Source organism: Mangifera indica, chromosome 8 (genome assembly GCF_011075055.1).
Source record: "Mangifera indica cultivar Alphonso chromosome 8, CATAS_Mindica_2.1, whole genome shotgun sequence".
In the NCBI taxonomy this organism is placed as follows: Eukaryota; Viridiplantae; Streptophyta; class Magnoliopsida; order Sapindales; family Anacardiaceae; genus Mangifera; species Mangifera indica.
Genome location: NC_058144.1, coordinates 10,444,809 through 10,464,376, shown reverse-complemented (window position 1 = coordinate 10,464,376; position 19,568 = coordinate 10,444,809). Strand labels below are relative to the sequence as shown.

The following is a 19,568-nucleotide window of genomic DNA, read 5'->3' as shown; positions in this document are numbered from 1 at the left end:
ACTTTCCAAATTGAATCGAATCGAATTGTTCCTTAATTAAACTAGAATCAAATTGTAGTTTTTGAATAATTTGGTTTCATATATTGGTTTGGAGCATTTTTTACACACCCCTAAAACCAATAACCAATGGTGGATATGAATTGAATTGAACCTGAACACTCCATAACTCAAATTTAACTTCAATAAAATATGGTTCTGTTTGAGTTTAGCTCGAGTTTGTGGAACCAAAATTAAAGTAGTTTGAATTTGGCTAAAATCAAAATGAATCGGTTTGAATTTTGGCTCAAATTCATGACTCAAATTTATAACTCAAATCTGTGACACGAGTTCATATCTCATTGACATGGGCAAAATTGTTTGGACAATTGTTTGACATACCCTGAATCAAGTTGCGAACCGAGTCTAAATTGAATCAAACCATCCCCCAACTCATGAGCCAGACCAAATTAAACTTAAGTTTAACTCAGTTTAAAAAATGAGCAAACCCTTTCAATTTAAATTCATGAGCAATACTATGTGTATCTATTTTGAGTATATAAATATGTACATACTCATACATGTCATCTAATGATTATGTATTGTTTTATCTTTAATACAAAATCATCTAATTATATATATATTTGTATACTTAAAATTGATACACATAGTTTTATTGTAAATTTATTAACAATTAAAACTATAGTGGTCAAAATAATAATTTACTTGCCACCAATTTCCCTCCAGCGAGAATGTGAAGAGCCAAACAAATAGAATTATTTTGTAACTAAACACTTAATTGTGAAAACAAAGTCTTTTCAATTGCATAAAATTAATTTTAATAAAGGATAGAATTATTTGGCACCTAAATACTTAGTTGCCAAATTACACAATATCTTAAAACAATGTCAATTTGTACCAAATGTTTGCACGTAAATAAACAACGCCAAGTTCTAAAAATTGCAATTACAACCTTACCAGATTATCATCATCCCTATGTGTGCCGCACCACCAATTATTACTCTAATCAAATTGACAATATTTTATAATAGGGAAAAGGACTATTTCCCACCCAAGTTTTAGCCTTATCTCAAAAGTATACCCACACCTGATGAAAAACTCAAACACTCACTCATCTCTAAACTACCGTTAAATTTTTCGTTAAATATAGGGGTAAAATTATCATTTTGCTGTTTACATTCAAGTTATATAATTTTATCGCATTTTCTCCTCCGATTTTAAAAATTGACTTTTACCCCTATCCCTGAACTTTGAAAAGTGACTTTCACCCCCTCAAATCCCTAATTTTTTTTTTTTCACTTTCCCTCCTGCCACTGGCGACAACGTGGCTGGAGGGAGAGTGACAAGCATCGTCTAGATCTGGATGACGCTCGTTGGCCTTCACTGGACGACGGAGCGTCGTCCATTCTGGATGACCCTCGTCATCCAGACTGGACGACGCTTTTCGTCATCCAAATCTGGACAACGGTCGTCCTTCTTGGATGACGATCGTCATCCAAAGGTGGTCGACCTCTGAACGAAAACTTCTCCGTCATTGTCGGAGAAAGTGGCTACATTTTAGGAAAAAAAAGTGAATTTTTTAAAACTTAATTTAGATGACAAATGTTAGTTTTTCAAATTAAAGGGGGGAAAATGAGATAAAATTTTAATTATTTAATATTATTGATAAAATGACAAATTTGCCCCTTGACTCTAACAAAAAATATGTGAGTGGGTCCAAACAGATTAAACTTTGGATGGATATTTAGATTTTTTATCAGGAATGGGTATACTTTTGAGATAAGACTAAAACTTGGGTGAGAAATAATCCTTTTCCCTTTATAATATATCACAAACAATGCCAAATTCTAATGCGTAGCAGACACACCACTATCACGTCATCAATCTCTACCAATGGTGTAATTCTAAAAAATTTTATAAACACCCTAAAGCTTTAAAAATTAGTAATTACACCCTTGCGATATCTTCAACCTCAATTCCACAAAAACTAGAACCAGAATTTGCCTTGGTTAAGAGCCGAAACTAAAAAGGAAAGTCTGGCACTCAACGATTCTAGTTATGGCTTTTTAGCACGCCCCCCTCCTCTCCCGTCCACCCCACCACCACCCACACCAACTGCCCCCAACCCCACCCCCCCCCCCCCCCCCCCCCCCCCCCCCCCCCCCCCCCCCCCCCCAACAAAAAAGAAAAAAAACTAGGGGTTAAAAGAGTATTGTTTTATTTTACATAATTTAACGTAAATAGCAGTATCTATTACATATTTTAGCTTAAGTAATTTTGTGCTAGCTGCTCTAATGAGATATTAACTGGCTTATTAATTTGTACTGAGAAACTTAAGAAGGTTATTGTTAAGAAATACATATTTTAAAACTTTTTATAGGAGAATAAATAATTTTTCACTAAAATCATTGAAAAATCTTACTTTTAACATGTCAGATATTTATTCTCTTTTTTCTTCATTCACTAAAAACCCTTTTATGCAGTGAATTTTCATCAAGTGCTTTGCATATCACTAGTTGTTACACAATTAGCTACATAGATTCTAAAATATAAAACCTGGTTTTACAAAATTAAAACTTAATTAATGCTAGTACAATTAGGAAACTTTCCAGCAAATTCAATCTCCTTGGATTTACCTTAATGTAAGGGGGGTCAAATACTTGGATTATCATTTTCAGGCTACAGTGATATATTAATTAAGGCCATGTGTTACATGTATGAACTATTGATATAAATTATTTTTCATAATGTAATGTTCTTTTTATTTTTTATTAAATATGTTTCAACGTAGACAACATACATTCTAAAAATCAAATTTATTCCTGTAGCATAACTCAAAACGACGACAAATATCTCTCAGGAGATGTACTTCAAAGACAAAAAACACACCTAACAAACACCTGTTTTGTCGAACAAAACAGTTATTCATCAACTGAACATAAACATCAAGTTTCAATATGGCATACGAAGGTAGAGAGGGATAGGATTGTGGGCATTTGGTGGTGAGTCCCAAACAGAAAATGCGCTTGTTGAGTTCATCCATTTCTTTGTAATTTCCGGATAATGGCGGTCCAATACATCTTTAAGGCTCTCTGTGTTATTCACCCATTGCAATCCTTTCGCAGTATATGTTTTTTCATTGAAATAGCTTGTAAAAAATCTGTCAGCTTCAAGTCTCCTACAAGACAAAACCATAATCCAAATGAAATCTCATAAGGAACTAACTTTATATATTACACAAAGACGTGTGATTAGAACTTTGAGGAAATTCACAAGTTTCTTTTTTTTCACCTGGAAGCCATCACCAGGAAAATTACGAATGCAGTCTCACTAATGGCGAAACCCTTGATCTTTTTCTCGGCCATGAGGCCTACTAGCAGATCAAGCTCTTCAACATCATCGCCATAAACTTCACGGAGAACTTGAACCTTTTCCTGATCATCTGTTAGATCTTCCCATTTGGAGATGGGAAGCAATAATAAGGCTCTGCGGAATTGATTGTACCTCGCAACTTTTCTCTCCCTGTCCCTGTAAACTGCAATTATACACCAACTCAATAGTCAGCTCCACTCCAAATTGCACATACACAGTCAAATGATGAGGTAAAAGCGGTGATATGATAATTTCACCTTCAAGAGCAATCATGTCCACGTGATCAACCCTGTCTTTGCCGTTCACATTTTGTACTATAAGGTCCCTCATCCACACAGGATAGTTCCAAAGCTCTAAGGCGCCAGAAGCTTGGTGACCCATTGAAACAATTTGCTTTTCGAATCCAATTTTTGATAAAGTTTTTTCTCCCTTAAGCCCAACCATGTTTGCCATTGGTATCCTTTTATTTTAGACAAGCCATAAAAAATTGTATTGGTAAAAGTAAAAATAATAATATCAACGAACAATTGAAAAAAAAAAAGACATAGAAGCCTAGATGGCAGAATGATTTACTTTACAATCACGGGTAGACACTTGTTTGCTACTGGTTCAGCCTTGAGATCCCTGACTTCAAAGTCATCTGGTAGAAGAGAGTGGAGGCGATAGACGCTGACAAACTCTTCAGTCAATGAATATGGAACACCGTGATATTGAGGCTTCTTTAAGCCAACCAATCCACTTAATATGGCTCCCCCAACATGTCCAAATTTGTCCTTAAATTTCTTCCCCAATAATCCATACCTGAAATTAATACATCAAAACAATTAATTAGCCATCAAACTGAATCATATATGCATCTTGATCACAAATACATGCAAAGAATTGTTAATTATATATCTAGCTAGCCACCAGTTTGCTCGCATCCCGGCAAGTAGAGTATTAGTTTTGAGGAGCTCCACTGTCCAATCAATTGTATGGATCTTCGCAATTACAGCCGAAGTTACTAGCCTAGCATGGCGATAAAGCTCTTTATCGTCAAAATGAGGATATTCTTTCTGAAAATATCCATGAAAAATATAAATTAATTAATTAAATTAATAAATAAGTAAATTTCTGCATGCATGTAAAATTAATACCTTGAGGGCGTCACAAACTGCATTGTGTTCTTTAACGAAAAGCGCCTGCAATGTTGAGACACCTGCCCAGCTATTGCGAACATCTCCTGTCACAGCAATTTCATTATCGTCGTGAAGAAGAAGACCATCTTCTGATATTTTAAGCTTCCCGTCTTTGTAAGTCCTCACTCTTTCCAATCCCTCTGCGTTGTTTCCATATATAGAACTTCCATCCCTTCAAGTTCACCATGAATAATTTTTATATCGTATTTAATTATTTTAGGCCAATTCAATATTGTAATTAGCTTAAGAAGCTTTAGAGATGCTTGGTTCATTAATTTATGAATCAAGTTCTTACCACCAAGGTGTTCGAATATTTATATGACCTCTTTTGATTTCAGAATTAGATTCGGTTAGTTCTTCCTTTGTCTTGTAGAACTTGAAAGTTTTAAGAGGGCATTGTCTTGCAATTTCAGCGGGTGCTTTCAGCTCCATCTGCAATATAATGTTATTTTTGCCAGTGAAATAATTAATCATCAATATATTTCTAAATGGAAGCTTCCATTATATACTGCAAAACATACAAATTAATTACCTGATTGGTATCCTCCATGTGGTCAATCCAATCATGTATCATAAACTGGATCCAAGAAGTTGCTATCATGTTGAACTGCTTTCCTGTGTCTACGAAACTTCTTCTTGCTAGAAGTTTCGTGGCGACCACCATTGGATCTGGTTTAAGTAGCTGAACAATGTTGTGATCATTAAAATCAAGTTAATCTAATTATGCTATCATGTTGACTTGTTTACAATACCACTACTTTGATTTCCGCTAGAAATAAATAATGACTATGAGAGAATAAAGAAATATCACCTCTTTTTCCTGATCAACGGGGAGAATATTCCTGCCAAAGAAAGTTCCTTGGCTGCCGGTTATTGCATTCATGGGATCATTAAATTCTCCATCTTCCGTCCTGTAAGGAAAATCCTCAGGACGGAACGTATCACCGATTGGAGTTTTACCGACGTGGAACAAGTTATAACGCTGGTTGAGGTGTCGACGTAGTTCAAGATAAAATAGGCCTAAGAACACTGGTAAATGATGCCACATTCCCCGCTTATCAATGGAATGCACAATCTGTACGACAACAATATTTAATAGTAAAAATGTCAATTTGAGATGGAAATTACAGTAATAATAACTTAAAATTTTAAATATTGAAATTGGAGGGATATATTACAAGGAAGAGAAATTTATCTAGGAGAGTCATTCGGGAGACAATCTCATGGAAGTCTTTGCTTATGAAATGATGCAGAGACGACAAGAAGAGAGACCTGATGAAAGCTAGAAGCATAAAGAGGAGAGGCATCAAGAGGAGAAACTTGATGAAAGCCATTACTTGAAACAAATTTAATTTTTAGGTACTCCTTGAAAATTATTGTTCATGTGTGTATGTATATATAGGCGCTCATACAAGCGCAAGGCTCCAAAGAGGAGTTAGGCGCTCATGCAATGCAAACCTGTTGCAGAATTGACTGTGGATGGCCGATGTCAAGATGCATAATGAAATGATAATTAATTAATTTTTTAAGTGAATGAATTCTTCTATATGTATTCGTTTAATATTTATAATTGTTAGGTTTACATAATTTAATGTGTACTTAACATTATTAGATATATAATAAGACCGATCCCATCCTACCTTACCTTTTTCTTCTTAAACAAAACAATATGCATGTCTGACAAAAGATAAAATATGGTATTGCGAAATGGTTGTGCATACTAACCACCTTTACATCTCACTAAAAATTCTAATTAAAAATTGAATGGCAGAAATTAAAATAATATGCCAACTTCAAAACTAAGATAAAAAAGGGACAATTGAGAAAACGACAAGGGCGGGTCCGGTGAGACACATTTATTAAGATTTTAAGTTTGATTAATTAGAAGAACACACGCTTGGAACAGGATGTGGAAAAATAATGAATCTGATTTCCATGTATATCACATAAAAATGCTCTCCCACATTCATAAACACATTATAGTCGGGTTTCATTATTTAGAAGAATTCATACCTGAAGCAAGAAATTAAAAACGCAAAACCGATAATTAATGGTCAATTACAATTTGATGCGGGATTGATAATCTTTGTTTTCAGGGATTGGAACTACAACTGGATGTACCCCTTGAAAATATACTACCAATGACTTCATATTCTGAGTTGGGATTAATTACTTAAAATAATGTAACAGCACAAATGGACAGTTTAGCCAAGGTAGAATTATTATAGCCGATGCAACTTCTTTAAAAGTGTGATTGAAATTAAATAATCTATAAGGAGTAATTGGAAGATCTATAGTATATAAATTTTATTATTTGTTCAAGTTGTCTGTATTGAGCTTTTTTCAAAACTAATATATATATATTTGGTTTGCATAGCCTCAAGCTTGTTTCTGTAGCTCCAAGCCCATGCAAGCCGAGCTCAATTATCGCTCAATATATCAAGGCTCATATCTTTTAAAACCTCTCCAGCACGGACTTGACTCCCTTTATACTGAGTTGAGCTCAAGTAAAATTCTAGTTAAATTCGAATCGGTTCAAGTTCATTCTAATCTTGTTTACATGTAAATCCTCATTTCGTCTCTATGTAATTTAAACAAAAATATCAGTGATTATGTGTTAATGGTTAGGGAGAATATGTCTTCAACTTTCAGTAGAGTAGATAATAAGTTATCTTCAAAATAGATTAATGCAAAAAGCAATTCTGATTACTTATCCTCTCTGTAATTAAGAAATAGGGGAAAATTATACATAATTTGTCCATATTTTGTTTCAAAATTTCGTAACTTTTGGGTAGTGATAGACTTTTCTAATTTCCTTGCCTCCTTACTATTGGGGAAAGAAATAACAACAATGACCCTCTAAAACCCTACTTTTGTCAAAGATCGTCGAAAGATCACAACAGGCAAGGTTGAATTGTGCCTATGCGCGCCTATTTACGTCACTTTCGGTTAATTACGTTAAATTTGGTATAGTTTTTTTCAAAAATTTGATAAGTTCTGATTTGAAGATTCAGTAAGTCATATTTCAAGGATTTAAAACATATTTGAAAATTGACAAATTTTTATTCAAATACAGATAGGAACAAAAATATGAGCATAAGCAAGGAAAATAATAAGTGTGAACTACTGGTGCATAGAGTGCGTAAAGGGTGCGTAAGGTACGTAAAGGATGTGTAAGATGTATAAAGGATGCATAAATAGTGTATAGGGTGAGTAAAATGAGTTAAAGGTATATAAGATGCGTGAGTTATATAATATAATATAATATAATATTTAATATAATATATAAAAATAATAATAATTATTATTTTTAAATATATATTATATTGTTATATATTTTTTAAATATTATATTATATTATTATATATAAATATATATAATATAGAGGTGCGAAGAGAGTGTGTGTATATATATATATATATATGGATAAAATGAGTTTTACACACCCTTTACGCACCCTACACACCTTTTACGCACCATTTATGCACTCTACGCATTTTACACACCCTTACGCACTTGTGCACACCCTCACACACCCTTCTTCGCACTTATGTTAATCTTTTCATTTCAATCTATATTATAATAAAAATTTGATCATTTTAAATAAGTTTTTGAATTTTCAAATTATAACCTAACAAATAAAGAATGCCCATAGGTTAGTAGAAAAAAATATTTTAATGTAATTAACCGAGAAGGTGATGAAATTAGCCGATAAGGAAATGTAATTAACCTAAACTTTTTTAAGTAAAATTAACGTAAGTTTACTTAAAAAAGTTTAAGTGAAAAAATTGGTGCTTATTTTAATCAATATCCCGATATAAAACCTGGTTTTACAAAATTAAAACTTAATTAATGTTAGTACAATTAGGAAACTTTCCAGCAAATTCAATCTCCTTGGATTTACCTTAATGTATGGAGGATCAAATACTTGGATTATCATTTTCAGGCTACCGTGATATATTAATTAAGGCCATGTGTTACATGTATAAACTATTGATATAAATTGTTTTTCATAATGTAATGTTCTTCTTATTTTTTATTAAATACGTTTCAACGTAGACAACATACATTCTAAAAATCAAATTTATTCCTGTAGCATAACTCAAAACGACGACAAATATCTCTCAGGAGATGCACTTCAAAGACAAAAAACACACCTAACAAACACCCGTTTTGTTGAACAAAACAATTATTCATCAATTGAGCATAAACATAAAGTTTCAATATGGCATACGAAGGTAGAGAGGGATAGGATTGTGGGCATTTGGTGGTGAGTCCCAAACAGAAAATGCGCTTGTTGAGTTCATCCATTTCTTTGTAATTTCCGGATAATGGCGGTCTAATACATCTTTAAGGCTCTCTGTGTTATTCACCCATTGCAATCCTTTCGCAGTATATGTTTTTTCATTGAAATAGCTTGTAAAAAATCTGTCAGCTTCAAGTCTCCTACAAGACAAAACCATAATCCAAATGAAATCTCATAAGGAACTAACTTTATATATTACACAAAGACGTGTGATTAGAACTTTGAGGAAATTCACAAGTTTCTTTTTTTTCACCTGGAAGCCATCACCAGGAAAATTACGAATGCAGTCTCACTAATGGCGAAACCCTTGATCTTTTTCTCGGCCATGAGGCCTACTAGCAGATCAAGCTCTTCAACATCATCGCCATAAACTTCACGGAGAACTTGAACCTTTTCCTGATCATCTGTTAGATCTTCCCATTTGGAGATGGGAAGCAATAATAAGGCTCTGCGGAATTGATTGTACCTCGCAACTTTTCTCTCCCTGTCCCTGTAAACTGCAATTATACACCAACTCAATAGTCAGCTCCACTCCAAATTGCACATACACAGTCAAACGATGAGGTAAAAGCGGTGATATGATAATTTCACCTTCAAGAGCTATCATGTCCACGTGATCAACCCTGTCTTTGCCGTCCACATTTTGTACTATAAGGTCCCTCATCCACACAGGATAGTTCCAAAGCTCTAAGGCGCCAGAAGCTTGGTGACCCATTGAAACAATTTGCTTTTCGAATCCAATTCCTGATAAAAAATTTTCTCCCTTAAGCCCAACCATATTTGCCATTGGTATCCTTTTATTTTAGTCAAGCCACAAAAAATTGTATTGGTAAAAGTAAAAATAATAATATTAACGAACAATTGAAAAAAAAAAAGACATAGAAGCCTAGATGGCAGAATGATTTACTTTAAAATCACGGGTAGACACTTGTTTGCTACTGGTTCAGCCTTGAGATCCCTGACTTCAAATTCATCTGGTAGAAGAGAGTGGAGGCGATAGACGCTGACAAACTCCTCCGTCAATGAATATGGAACACCGTGATATTGAGGCTTCTTTAAGCCAACCAATCCACTTAATATGGATCCCCCAACATGTCCAAATTTGTCCTTAAATTTCTTCCCCAATAATCCATACCTGAAATTAATACATCAAAACAATTAATTAGCCATCAAACTGAATCATATATGCATCTTGATCACAAATGCATGCAAAGAATTGTTAATTATATATCTAGCTAGCTACCAGTTTGCTCGCATCCCGGCAAGTAGAGTATTACTTTTGAGGAGCTCCACTGTCCAATCAATTGTATGGATCTTTGCAATTACAGCCGAAGTTATTAGCCTAGCATGACGATAAAGCTCTTTATCGTCAAAATGAGGATATTCTTTCTGAAAATATCCACGAAAAATATAAATTAATTAATTAAATTAATAAATAAGTATATTTCTGCATGCATGTAAAATTCATACCTTGAGGGCGTCACAAACTGCATTGTGTTCTTTAACGAATAGAGCCTGCAATGTTGAGACACCTGCCCAGCTATTGCGAACATCTCCTGTCACAGAAATTCCATTATCGTCGTGAAGAAGAAGACCATCTTCTGATAATTTAAGCTTCCCGTCTTTGTAAGTCCTCACTCTTTTCAATCCCTCTGCGTTGTTTCCGTATATAGAACTTCCATCCCTTCAAGTTCACCATGAATAATTTTTATATCATATTTAATTATTTTAGGCCAATTCAATATTGTAATTAGCTTAAGAAGCTTTAGAGATGCTTGGTTCATTAATTTATGAATTAATCTCTTACCACCAAGGTGTTCGAATATTTATATGACCTCTTTTGATTTCAGAATCAGATTCGGTTAGTTCTTCCTTTGTCTTGTAGAACTTGAAAGTTTTAAGAGGGCATTGACTCGCAATTTCAGCGGGTGCTTTCAGCTCCATCTGCAATATAATGTTATTTTTGCCAGTGAAATAATTAATCGTCAATATATTTCTAAATGGAAGCTTGCATTATATCCTGCAAAACATACAAATTAATTACCTGATTGGTATCCTCCATGTGGTCAATCCAATCATGTATCATAAACTGGATCCAAGAAGTTGCTATCATGTTGAACTGCTTTCCTGTGTCTACGAAACTTCTTCTTGCTAGAAGTTTCGTGGCGACCACCATTGGATCTGGTTTAAGTAGCTGAACAATGTTGTGATCATTAAAATCAAGTTAATCTAATTATGCTATCATGTTGACTTGTTTACAATACCACTACTTTGATTTCCGCTAGAAATAAATAATGACTATGAGAGAATAAAGAAATATCACCTCTTTTTCCTGATCAACGGGGAGAATATTCCTGCCAAAGAAAGTTCCTTGGCTGCCGGTTATTGCATTCATGGGATCATTAAATTCTCCATCTTCCGTCCTGTAAGGAAAATCCTCAGGACGGAACGTATCACCGATTGGAGTTTTACCGACGTGGAACAAGTTATAGCGCTGGTTGAGGTGTCGACGTAGTTCAAGATAAAATAGGCCTAAGAACACTGGTAAACGATGCCACATTCCCCGCTTATCAATGGAATGCACAATCTGTACGACAATAATATTTAATAGTAAGAATGTCAATTTGAGATGGAAATTACAGTAATAATAACTTAAAATTTTAAATATTGAAATTGGAGGGATATATTACAAGGAAGAGAAATTTATCGAGGAGAGTCATTCGGGAGACAATCTCATGGAAGTCTTTGCGTATGAAATGATGCAGAGACGACAAGAAGAGAGACCTGATGAAAGCTAGAAGCATAAAGAGGAGCGGCATCAAGAGGAGAAACTTGATGAAAGCCATTACTTGAAACAAAGTTAATTTTTAGGGGTACTGCTTGAAAATTATTGTTCATGTGTGTAAGTATTATAGGCGCTCATACAAGCGCAAGGCTCCAAAGAGGAGTTAGGCGCTCATGCAATGCATAACTGTTGCAGAATTGACTGTGGATGGCCGATGTCAAGATGCATAATGAAATGATAATTAATTAATTTTTTAAGTGAATGAATTCTTCTATATGTATTCGTTTAATATTTATAATTGTTAGGTTTACATAATTTAATGTATACTTAACATTATTAGATATATAATAAGACCAATCCCATCTTACCTTACCTTTTTCTTCTTAAACAAAACAATATGCATGTCTGACAAAAGATAAAATATGGTTGTGCATACTGTCCACCTTTACGTCTCACTAAAAATTCTAATTAAAAATTGAATGGCATAAATTAAAAAAATATGTCAACTTTAAAACTAAGATAAAAAAGGGACAACTGAGAAAAAGACAAGGGCGGGTCCGGTGAGACACATTTATTAAGTTTGATTAATTAGAAGAACACACGCTTGGAACCGGATGTGGAAAAATAATGAATCTGATTTCCATGTATATCACATAAAAATGCTATAGGGTGTTCGGTGAGGGGATTAAAGATTATTTTTATAATTATTTTTATTATTTATATTATTTTTTTTGATTTATAAATAATAAAATATTTTGATAATATTTTATTATCAATGATTATATGACAGGTAATATAAGGAGTACTCTGATTACCACCTCTACTTTGGATATTAAAAGATTACCAAGGTAATCTTTATTTTATTATAATTATATATTTATTTATTAATATTTTAGGATAAAACTGCTCTCATTTTCAATTTTTATAACAAATAACATAAAAAATATTTTAGAATAATTATACTCAAAAATATTTAAATAAAATAATATATTAATATTCCTTTATTATCCTATAACCAAACACAATAATTATTTATATCTATCTAATTTATCAAATTTTATCAAATATAGTAATAATATATCTAGTTAATTTTTAAGTTAACTAGATATAATTATTTATACCAATATAATTATTTATACCTATAAAATAATATACTAATATTTTTTTATTATCTCATATTCAGTAATCCTCAAAATAATATATCTTTAAGTTAATCTTTCAATTTTAAAAATAAAATATTTTTTAAATTAAACGCCCCAAAAAGTAAACAGCATTACTGCTCCCACATTCATAAACACATTATAGTCGGGTTTCATTATTTAGAAGAATTCATACCTGAAACAAGAAATTAAAAACGCAAAACGGATAATTAATGGTTAATCACAATTTGGTGCGGGATTGATAATCTTTGTTTTCAGGGATTGGAGCTACAGCTGGATGTACACCTCGAAAATATACTACGAATGACTTCATATTCTGAGTTGAGATTAATTACTTGGAATAATTGACAGCACAAATGGACAGTTTAGCTAAGGTAGAATTATTATAGCAGGTGCAACTTCTTTAAAAGTGTGATTAAAATTAAATAATCTATAAGGAGTAATAGGAAGATCTATAGTATATAAACTTTATTATTTGTTCAAGTTGTCTGTATTGTGCTTTTTTCAAAACTAATATATATATATTTGGTTTGCATAACCTCAAGCTTGTTTCTATAGCTCCAAGCCCATGCAAGCTGAGCTCAATTGTCGCTCAACATATCAAGCTTGAGCTCAAGCTCATATCTTTTAAAACCTCTCCAGCACGGACTTGACTCTCTTTATACTGAGTTGAGCTTAAGTAAAATTCTAGTTAAGTTCCAATAGATTCAAGTTCATTCTAATCTTGTTTACATGTAAATCCTCATTTCGTCTCTATGTAATTTAAACAAAAATATCACTGATTATATGTTAATGGTTAGGGAAAATATGTCTTCAACTTTCAGTAGAGCAGATAATAAGTTATCTTCAAAATAGATTGATGCAAAAGCGATTCTGATTACTTATCTCAATTATCTTCTTTGTAATTAAGAAATAGGAGAAAATTATACATGGTTTGTCCATATTTTGTTTCAAAATTTCGTAACATTTGGGTAGTGATAGACTTTTCTAATTTCCTTGTCTCCTCAATATTGGGGAAAGAAATAACAGCAATTACCCTCTAAAACCCTACCGTTATCAAAGATCTAGAGGTATCGAAAGATCACATCAAGCAGGGTTGAATTATGCCTAGGCCCGCTATTGTAGGGGTTGGGTTAGCCCGCTTGCCAATGAAAGCTCACTACATGACCTGAGGCTTCCTAGATTGTGTTGTGATGGGCCTTTAATGGTTCGACTTGCACTTTTTTGGTAGGTTGACCAGTTAATTTTTTTTAATGATTATTTTTAATATATATTTAAATTTAAATACCTTATCTTTACTTTCAAGTTATTGGTTGCGAGGACAATACTAGAAAATATTATTGAAAATCCTTCACTCATGATATAATCATATTGTGGTTGCACAACAGAACAATAAAAAAAGATTAGACATAATGAAAATAAATTCAATTATAAAATATACAAGTTCAAATTCTTACTTAAGAAAAGATTATGAGAGTTACAACTATTTGTTAATTTTTATTCATCTTCATCATTCAAGTTTTTGAATTCTTCAAAAATATCCTTTGTTACCCGATTTTGCAACTTAAATTTTGTATTCACCAAATCTTTCATGCACATTATTGACTCGACTATATTAAGGTTTAAGTTTAATCGTCTATCATCCAACTAGCATCCACTTGCAGTAAAAGTTAATTTTGATATTGAGTGTTAGTAGGTCACATGTTATGGCAAAAAGCATAGGATATTTGCTTTGATGTATTTTCCACCATTCCAAAACATCAACAAAGCCACCTTCTTGATTCATAATTTTAGGATAATAATCAAAATTAATAAAATTAAAAAACTCACTATAATTGAAACTTCGATTTATTTGTTGCTTACTTTTACACAGAATAAGCCACATACGCAACATATCTTTAGAGGAGTTGCTTGAATATACATGTGGTTTTGAAGCTTGTGATGTCTTTCCATATTTAATTTCATAAATTATTTATATTTTAGGTAAAAATTCTTGAATATCATCTATTATGTTAATTAAAGGTTGTAACAAATTCTCACTTATAATTTCTAATAAATTTTATACTCATAATAATTTTGCCCTAAGATCTAAAACGGCAGGTATAACAAATAGTAAGGATGTTTCTTTCCAATATTTTTTTAACTTCTCAATTTCTCTTGCTTGTCTTAAAAAACATTACGAAATGTATATTAATTAAAAATAAAGCTAATTTTTACTATAGAATATAAAATTAAATAGGTGACGGGTCTTTAAACACTTGACTATTGATCAATGACTGTACAAATGAGTTCTAAAATGTTCATTATGGCTTTGCTGATGTCTCAATTATACTTAGAAAAAAAAGAAAGCTTGGTTTTTAAGATCTTTTGGTTTTGTATTAAAAAAGTATGTTATAATTGTTTCGTATTTTTCACATGATTTAAAAAAGAGATATGTTAAATTTTACCTAGTTTTGACATCAATTTTTAATTTTTTATCTCTTAAGCCCATTTATCTACACACTTGAAGATACGATTGTATACAAGTCAGAGATGAGGAAATGTAAATGATGACATGTTTGATTGTACTTGTGTGACATTTTGTCAAACCCATATCATTTTGTGCTATTAAATTTATAACATACCTAATATGAAATAATTTCCATCAAACCAATAAATTTAAATGATTTGCTATTCACTTAACTATTCTATCATTAATTTTGGCACTATCAATTGTAATTATAAAAATAGTCATTTATTTCATATTTATTAAAACGGTTGTGTTTATCCATAGTACAATTGTGCATGATATCTAGAATTCAAAATTCTAGACTTACTTTTGCACCCTGTTTGTTTCCACTCTGATTCCCGTATTCATTCCATAACTCAATGTGTTTATAACACCCTAAAGGCCATAAATAGTTCCTCACTCAGAGATCGTTATAGCATATCATCAAGATATAGAATCTCCGACCCTAACATGCAATGTCTTTACACATAACTTAACGTCTCATTATATTATCAGCACAATCTAATTCATATATATATAAAACCATCACAAAATTCATGAAGATCAGAGGCCACACAACACACTTTCTAACATACACTATATTTTTCATGCCATTATTCAACATGATCAACCTTCCTGAAGCATACAACCATATAACTTTTATGAAATAAACCATGTATTCTGACTTTAAATTCACTTATCTCAATCAACAGAGGGAATAGTCTTACTTATCGGTTTCTTCCTCAAACAAACAATTTGATGTTGAACCTTCTCCTCCTTTTCTCTCTTTTTCTTCTAAGCTCGTTGGGAGAAGCTCATCGAAAACTACAAAACACGCGCCAAAACACTCAGACTCTCTTTCTAGAAGGATAAGAGTGCACAATAACATTTTGGGATAATATATTCGAAATCATAGATAGTGTACCCTTTTAAACTTTATTAGTGTAACGTTATGTACCGGTGCACATGCTTGGTATGCACAATTGTGCACCACTTTTAAAATATCCAACATGGTACATTATCCATTTGGTTGATGTGGCAAACAATGAATGAGCATAGACCCTCCATGTATGATCGTACATCCTCTTAAATTCATAACACTCCACTTATTTACATCTCAACTCGACCATAGCCATACACATACATATGAATACATGCAAAAAGACTAAAATCTCCTATAAACATACTTGTTGGCATTACAATGTATATCCCTGTATTTCCTACCTATTAGTTAAATTTGTTTGCAAGATTTAATAAATTTTTTATAAAATTGTTTTAAAGACCAAAAGATCCTCAAGCTAAACAAAAAGTTGCCCCTAAAATTTATAGTTTATATTAATTTTGATTAAAAATCATAAAAACATTGTAAGTACAAATATAAATAGGAGTGTCAACGATATATAATAGTATGGTTGGGGTAAACTCTTATATGAGTGTTAATGAATTTTATAAGGGGTTTGAAATTTGTAAAAACGTTTAAGTTTTTTAAATTTGAATTTTAATATACCCTTCAATAGCTTCAAAAATGATAATTAACCCTTAAATGACTTAACAGAATGTAGCAAATTAAGAGTATGAATATCATTTTACAAATTATTGAGACTCTATTATATTTTTAAAATATACAGGGGTAAATATGATAACTTCTTAAATAAGTTTGGGGGAAATATCCACTTTTTTGTAGTAAGCTTAAAAAGAAAATCCTTACAATATTGCTCATAGATCTATTTGGCAAGATTGTTATTGTAATATTTTTAAAATTCAGAGACAATATGATGGTTAATTATATCTTATTATGATATTTGAATAAAATGACACAAAATATATTTGACTAGTCAAAACTAACGATTGACTTTGACATGTGTTGGAAATTTGTTTTTTCAAACTTAAAGTGTGGGATTTGTCATTTCATCAAATGTTGGGTGGGAACTAGTCATTTGGCCTTTGTATTTATCTATTAGCTACAAATTGGTGTGATGATTTATATATTTGACATATAAAATGTCTTAATTATATGTATCCAATACTGAATATTCAATTGGGTACCTAGATAATGTCTTATAATGTAATTAGGTGATTTTGCATCGATGATAAAGTAATATCTAACCACACCGTAATATATTATCTAGGTATCCAATTTAATACTCAAAACTGGGGATATATAACATTATTCATATACTTTAGTTTATCTTTAATTTCAAATTACGCGATATCTTAACACAATGTAAATTTGTACAAAAGATTTTGTATCAAATGTTTGTACAACAATAAACAACCCCAAGTTCTAATCATTAGCTATATGTGTGTCAGCACCATCAACTATTACTCTAACCAAATTGACAATCTTTCATAAAATATTATAAACAACCCCAAATTTTGATGTATAACAAACACACCAATATAATGTCATCAGTCTCTACCAAAATGGTGTAATTCTGAAAAATCTTATTAACAGCCCAAAGCTTTAAAAATTAGGAATTACACCCTTGCGATATCTTCAACCTCAATTCCACAAAAATTGGAACCAAAATTTACCTAGTGTAAGAGCTAAAACTAAAAAGGAAGGTCGGGTACTCAATGATTCTAGTTATGGTTTATTTCTTAGCCCCAAAAAAAATGCTAGGGATTAAGAGAGTATTGTTTTATTTTACATAATTTAACATAAACAACACTATCTTTTGCATATCTATTTTAATGAGATATTAACTGACTTATTAATTTGTACTGAGAAAGTCAAGAAGGTTATTGTTAAAAAGTACATATTTTAAAACCTTTAATGAGAGAATAAATAATTTATCACTAAAATCATTGAAAAATATTATTTTTAACTTACTAGATATTTATTCTCTCTCTCTTTTTTTTTTTTTACCCCTTTTATGTAGGGAATTTCCCTCAAGTGCTTTGCATATCACTAGTTGTTACACAATTAGCTACATAGATTCTAAGATATAAAAGGGATATTAATTAAAATCGACAATAATTTTTCTATCTAAACTTTTTTAGTCAAACGTACAGTGGTTTTACTTTTATAAGCAAATTTAATTTTAATTTCAAGAATATCCTCTCGGCTAATTACGTTATTCTTAACTATTTACGTCACTCTCAGTTAATTACGTTAAATCTGATATAGTTTTTTTCAAAAATTTGATAAGTTCTGATTTGAAGATTCAATAAGTCATATTTCAAGGATTTAAAACATATTTGAAAACTGACAAATTTTTATTCAAATACAAATAGGAACAAAAATATGAGCATAAGCGAAGAGAATGATGAGAGTGAACGAGTGGTGCATACAGTGCGTAAAGGGTGCGTAAGGTACGTAAAAGATGCGTAAGGTGCATAAAGGGTGCATAAAGGGTGCGTAAGGTGCATAAATAGTGCATAAAAAGTGCGTAGGGTGAGTAAAATGAGTTAAAAGGTGCATAAGATGCGCGAGTTATACAATATAATATAATATTTAATATTATATTATATTATATAATATTATAATATTATATTATAATATTTAATATAATATATATAAATAATAATTATTATTATTTTTAAATATATATTATATTGTTATATATATTTATTATATTTTTTAAATATTATATTATATTATTATATATAAATATATATAATACAGTGGTGCGAAGAGGGTGTGCATATATATATATATATATATAATGAGTTTTACACACCTTTTACGCATTATACGCACCCTACGCATCTTTTACGCATCATTTATGCACTCTACGCATTTTACGCACCTGTGCACACCCTCACGCACCCTTCTTCGCACTTATGTTAATTTTTTCGTTTCAATTTATATTATAACAAAATTTGATCATTTTGAATAAGTTTTTGAATCTTCAACTCATAACCTAACAAATGAAGAATGCTCATACGTTATTAGAAAAAAATATTTTAATGTAAATAACCGAGAAGGTGATGAAATTAGCCGATAAGGATATTATTGGAAACAAATTTAAATTTGCTTAAAAAAGTAAAATTAATGTAAGTTTACTTTAAAAAGTTCAGGTGGAAAAATTGGTGCTTATTTTAATCAATATCCCGGTATAAAACCTAGTTTTACAAAATTAAAACTTAATTAATGTTAGTACAATTAGGAAACTTTTCAGCAAATTCAATCTCCTTAGATTTACCTTAATGTATGGAGGATCAAATACTTGGATTATCATTTTCAGGCTACCGTGATATATTAATTAAGGCCATGTGTTACATGTATAAACTATTGATATAAATTGTTTTTCATAATGTAATGTTCTTCTTATTTTTT

General features: G+C 31.5%; 2 protein-coding genes across 6 annotated transcripts; both read right to left on the bottom strand.

Moving 5' to 3' along the window:
• Window positions 1-2,872: 2,872 nt before the first annotated feature.
• On the bottom strand, window positions 2,873-5,839 carry LOC123224526 (alpha-dioxygenase 1-like). 3 transcript variants are annotated; one of them, XM_044648228.1, is made up of 11 exons: window positions 5,726-5,770; window positions 5,493-5,622; window positions 5,359-5,444; window positions 5,080-5,229; window positions 4,843-4,979; window positions 4,506-4,719; window positions 4,279-4,424; window positions 3,943-4,170; window positions 3,627-3,829; window positions 3,289-3,532; window positions 2,873-3,175 (listed from the first exon to the last, which is right to left on the bottom strand). In XM_044648228.1, exons 1-11 carry the CDS (start codon window positions 5,753-5,755, stop codon window positions 2,950-2,952), a joined length of 1,794 nt encoding a protein of 597 aa, XP_044504163.1. In that variant the 5' UTR covers window positions 5,756-5,770; the 3' UTR covers window positions 2,873-2,949. The 3 variants fall into 3 exon arrangements, with proteins under 3 accessions (XP_044504163.1, XP_044504164.1, XP_044504162.1); XM_044648229.1 differs by adding an exon at window positions 5,287-5,301 and having other exon boundaries at window positions 5,359-5,622; window positions 5,726-5,761; XM_044648227.1 differs by having other exon boundaries at window positions 5,359-5,622; window positions 5,726-5,839.
• A 2,881-nt stretch (window positions 5,840-8,720) lies between these two features.
• On the bottom strand, window positions 8,721-11,657 carry LOC123224525 (alpha-dioxygenase 1-like). Of its 3 annotated transcripts, none has more exons than XM_044648225.1 (11): window positions 11,544-11,588; window positions 11,311-11,440; window positions 11,177-11,262; window positions 10,898-11,047; window positions 10,661-10,797; window positions 10,324-10,537; window positions 10,097-10,242; window positions 9,761-9,988; window positions 9,445-9,647; window positions 9,107-9,350; window positions 8,721-8,993 (listed from the first exon to the last, which is right to left on the bottom strand). In XM_044648225.1, the coding sequence occupies exons 1-11, from the start codon at window positions 11,571-11,573 to the stop codon at window positions 8,768-8,770; spliced, it is 1,794 nt and encodes a 597-aa protein (XP_044504160.1). In that variant the 5' UTR covers window positions 11,574-11,588; the 3' UTR covers window positions 8,721-8,767. The 3 variants fall into 3 exon arrangements, with proteins under 3 accessions (XP_044504160.1, XP_044504161.1, XP_044504159.1); XM_044648226.1 differs by adding an exon at window positions 11,105-11,119 and having other exon boundaries at window positions 11,177-11,440; window positions 11,544-11,579; XM_044648224.1 differs by having other exon boundaries at window positions 11,177-11,440; window positions 11,544-11,657.
• Window positions 11,658-19,568: the final 7,911 nt, after the last annotated feature.

Excerpts from the sequence above, each read along its gene's own strand:
- LOC123224526 (XM_044648227.1), bottom strand. The coding sequence starts at position 5,839 with ATGCTTCTAGCTTTCATCAGGTCTCTCTTCTTGTCGTCTCTGCATCAT. Across the intron at positions 3,830-3,942 it reads TGTCTACCCGTGATTGTAAA|GATACCAATGGCAAACATGG; the intron begins GTAAATCATTCT and ends CTAAAATAAAAG. Across the intron at positions 3,176-3,288 it reads TTCCTGGTGATGGCTTCCAG|GAGACTTGAAGCTGACAGAT; the intron begins GTGAAAAAAAAG and ends TTTGTCTTGTAG.
- LOC123224525 (XM_044648224.1), bottom strand. The coding sequence starts at position 11,657 with ATGCTTCTAGCTTTCATCAGGTCTCTCTTCTTGTCGTCTCTGCATCAT. Across the intron at positions 9,989-10,096 it reads GCCGGGATGCGAGCAAACTG|GTATGGATTATTGGGGAAGA; the intron begins GTAGCTAGCTAG and ends TATTAATTTCAG. Across the intron at positions 8,994-9,106 it reads TTCCTGGTGATGGCTTCCAG|GAGACTTGAAGCTGACAGAT; the intron begins GTGAAAAAAAAG and ends TTTGTCTTGTAG.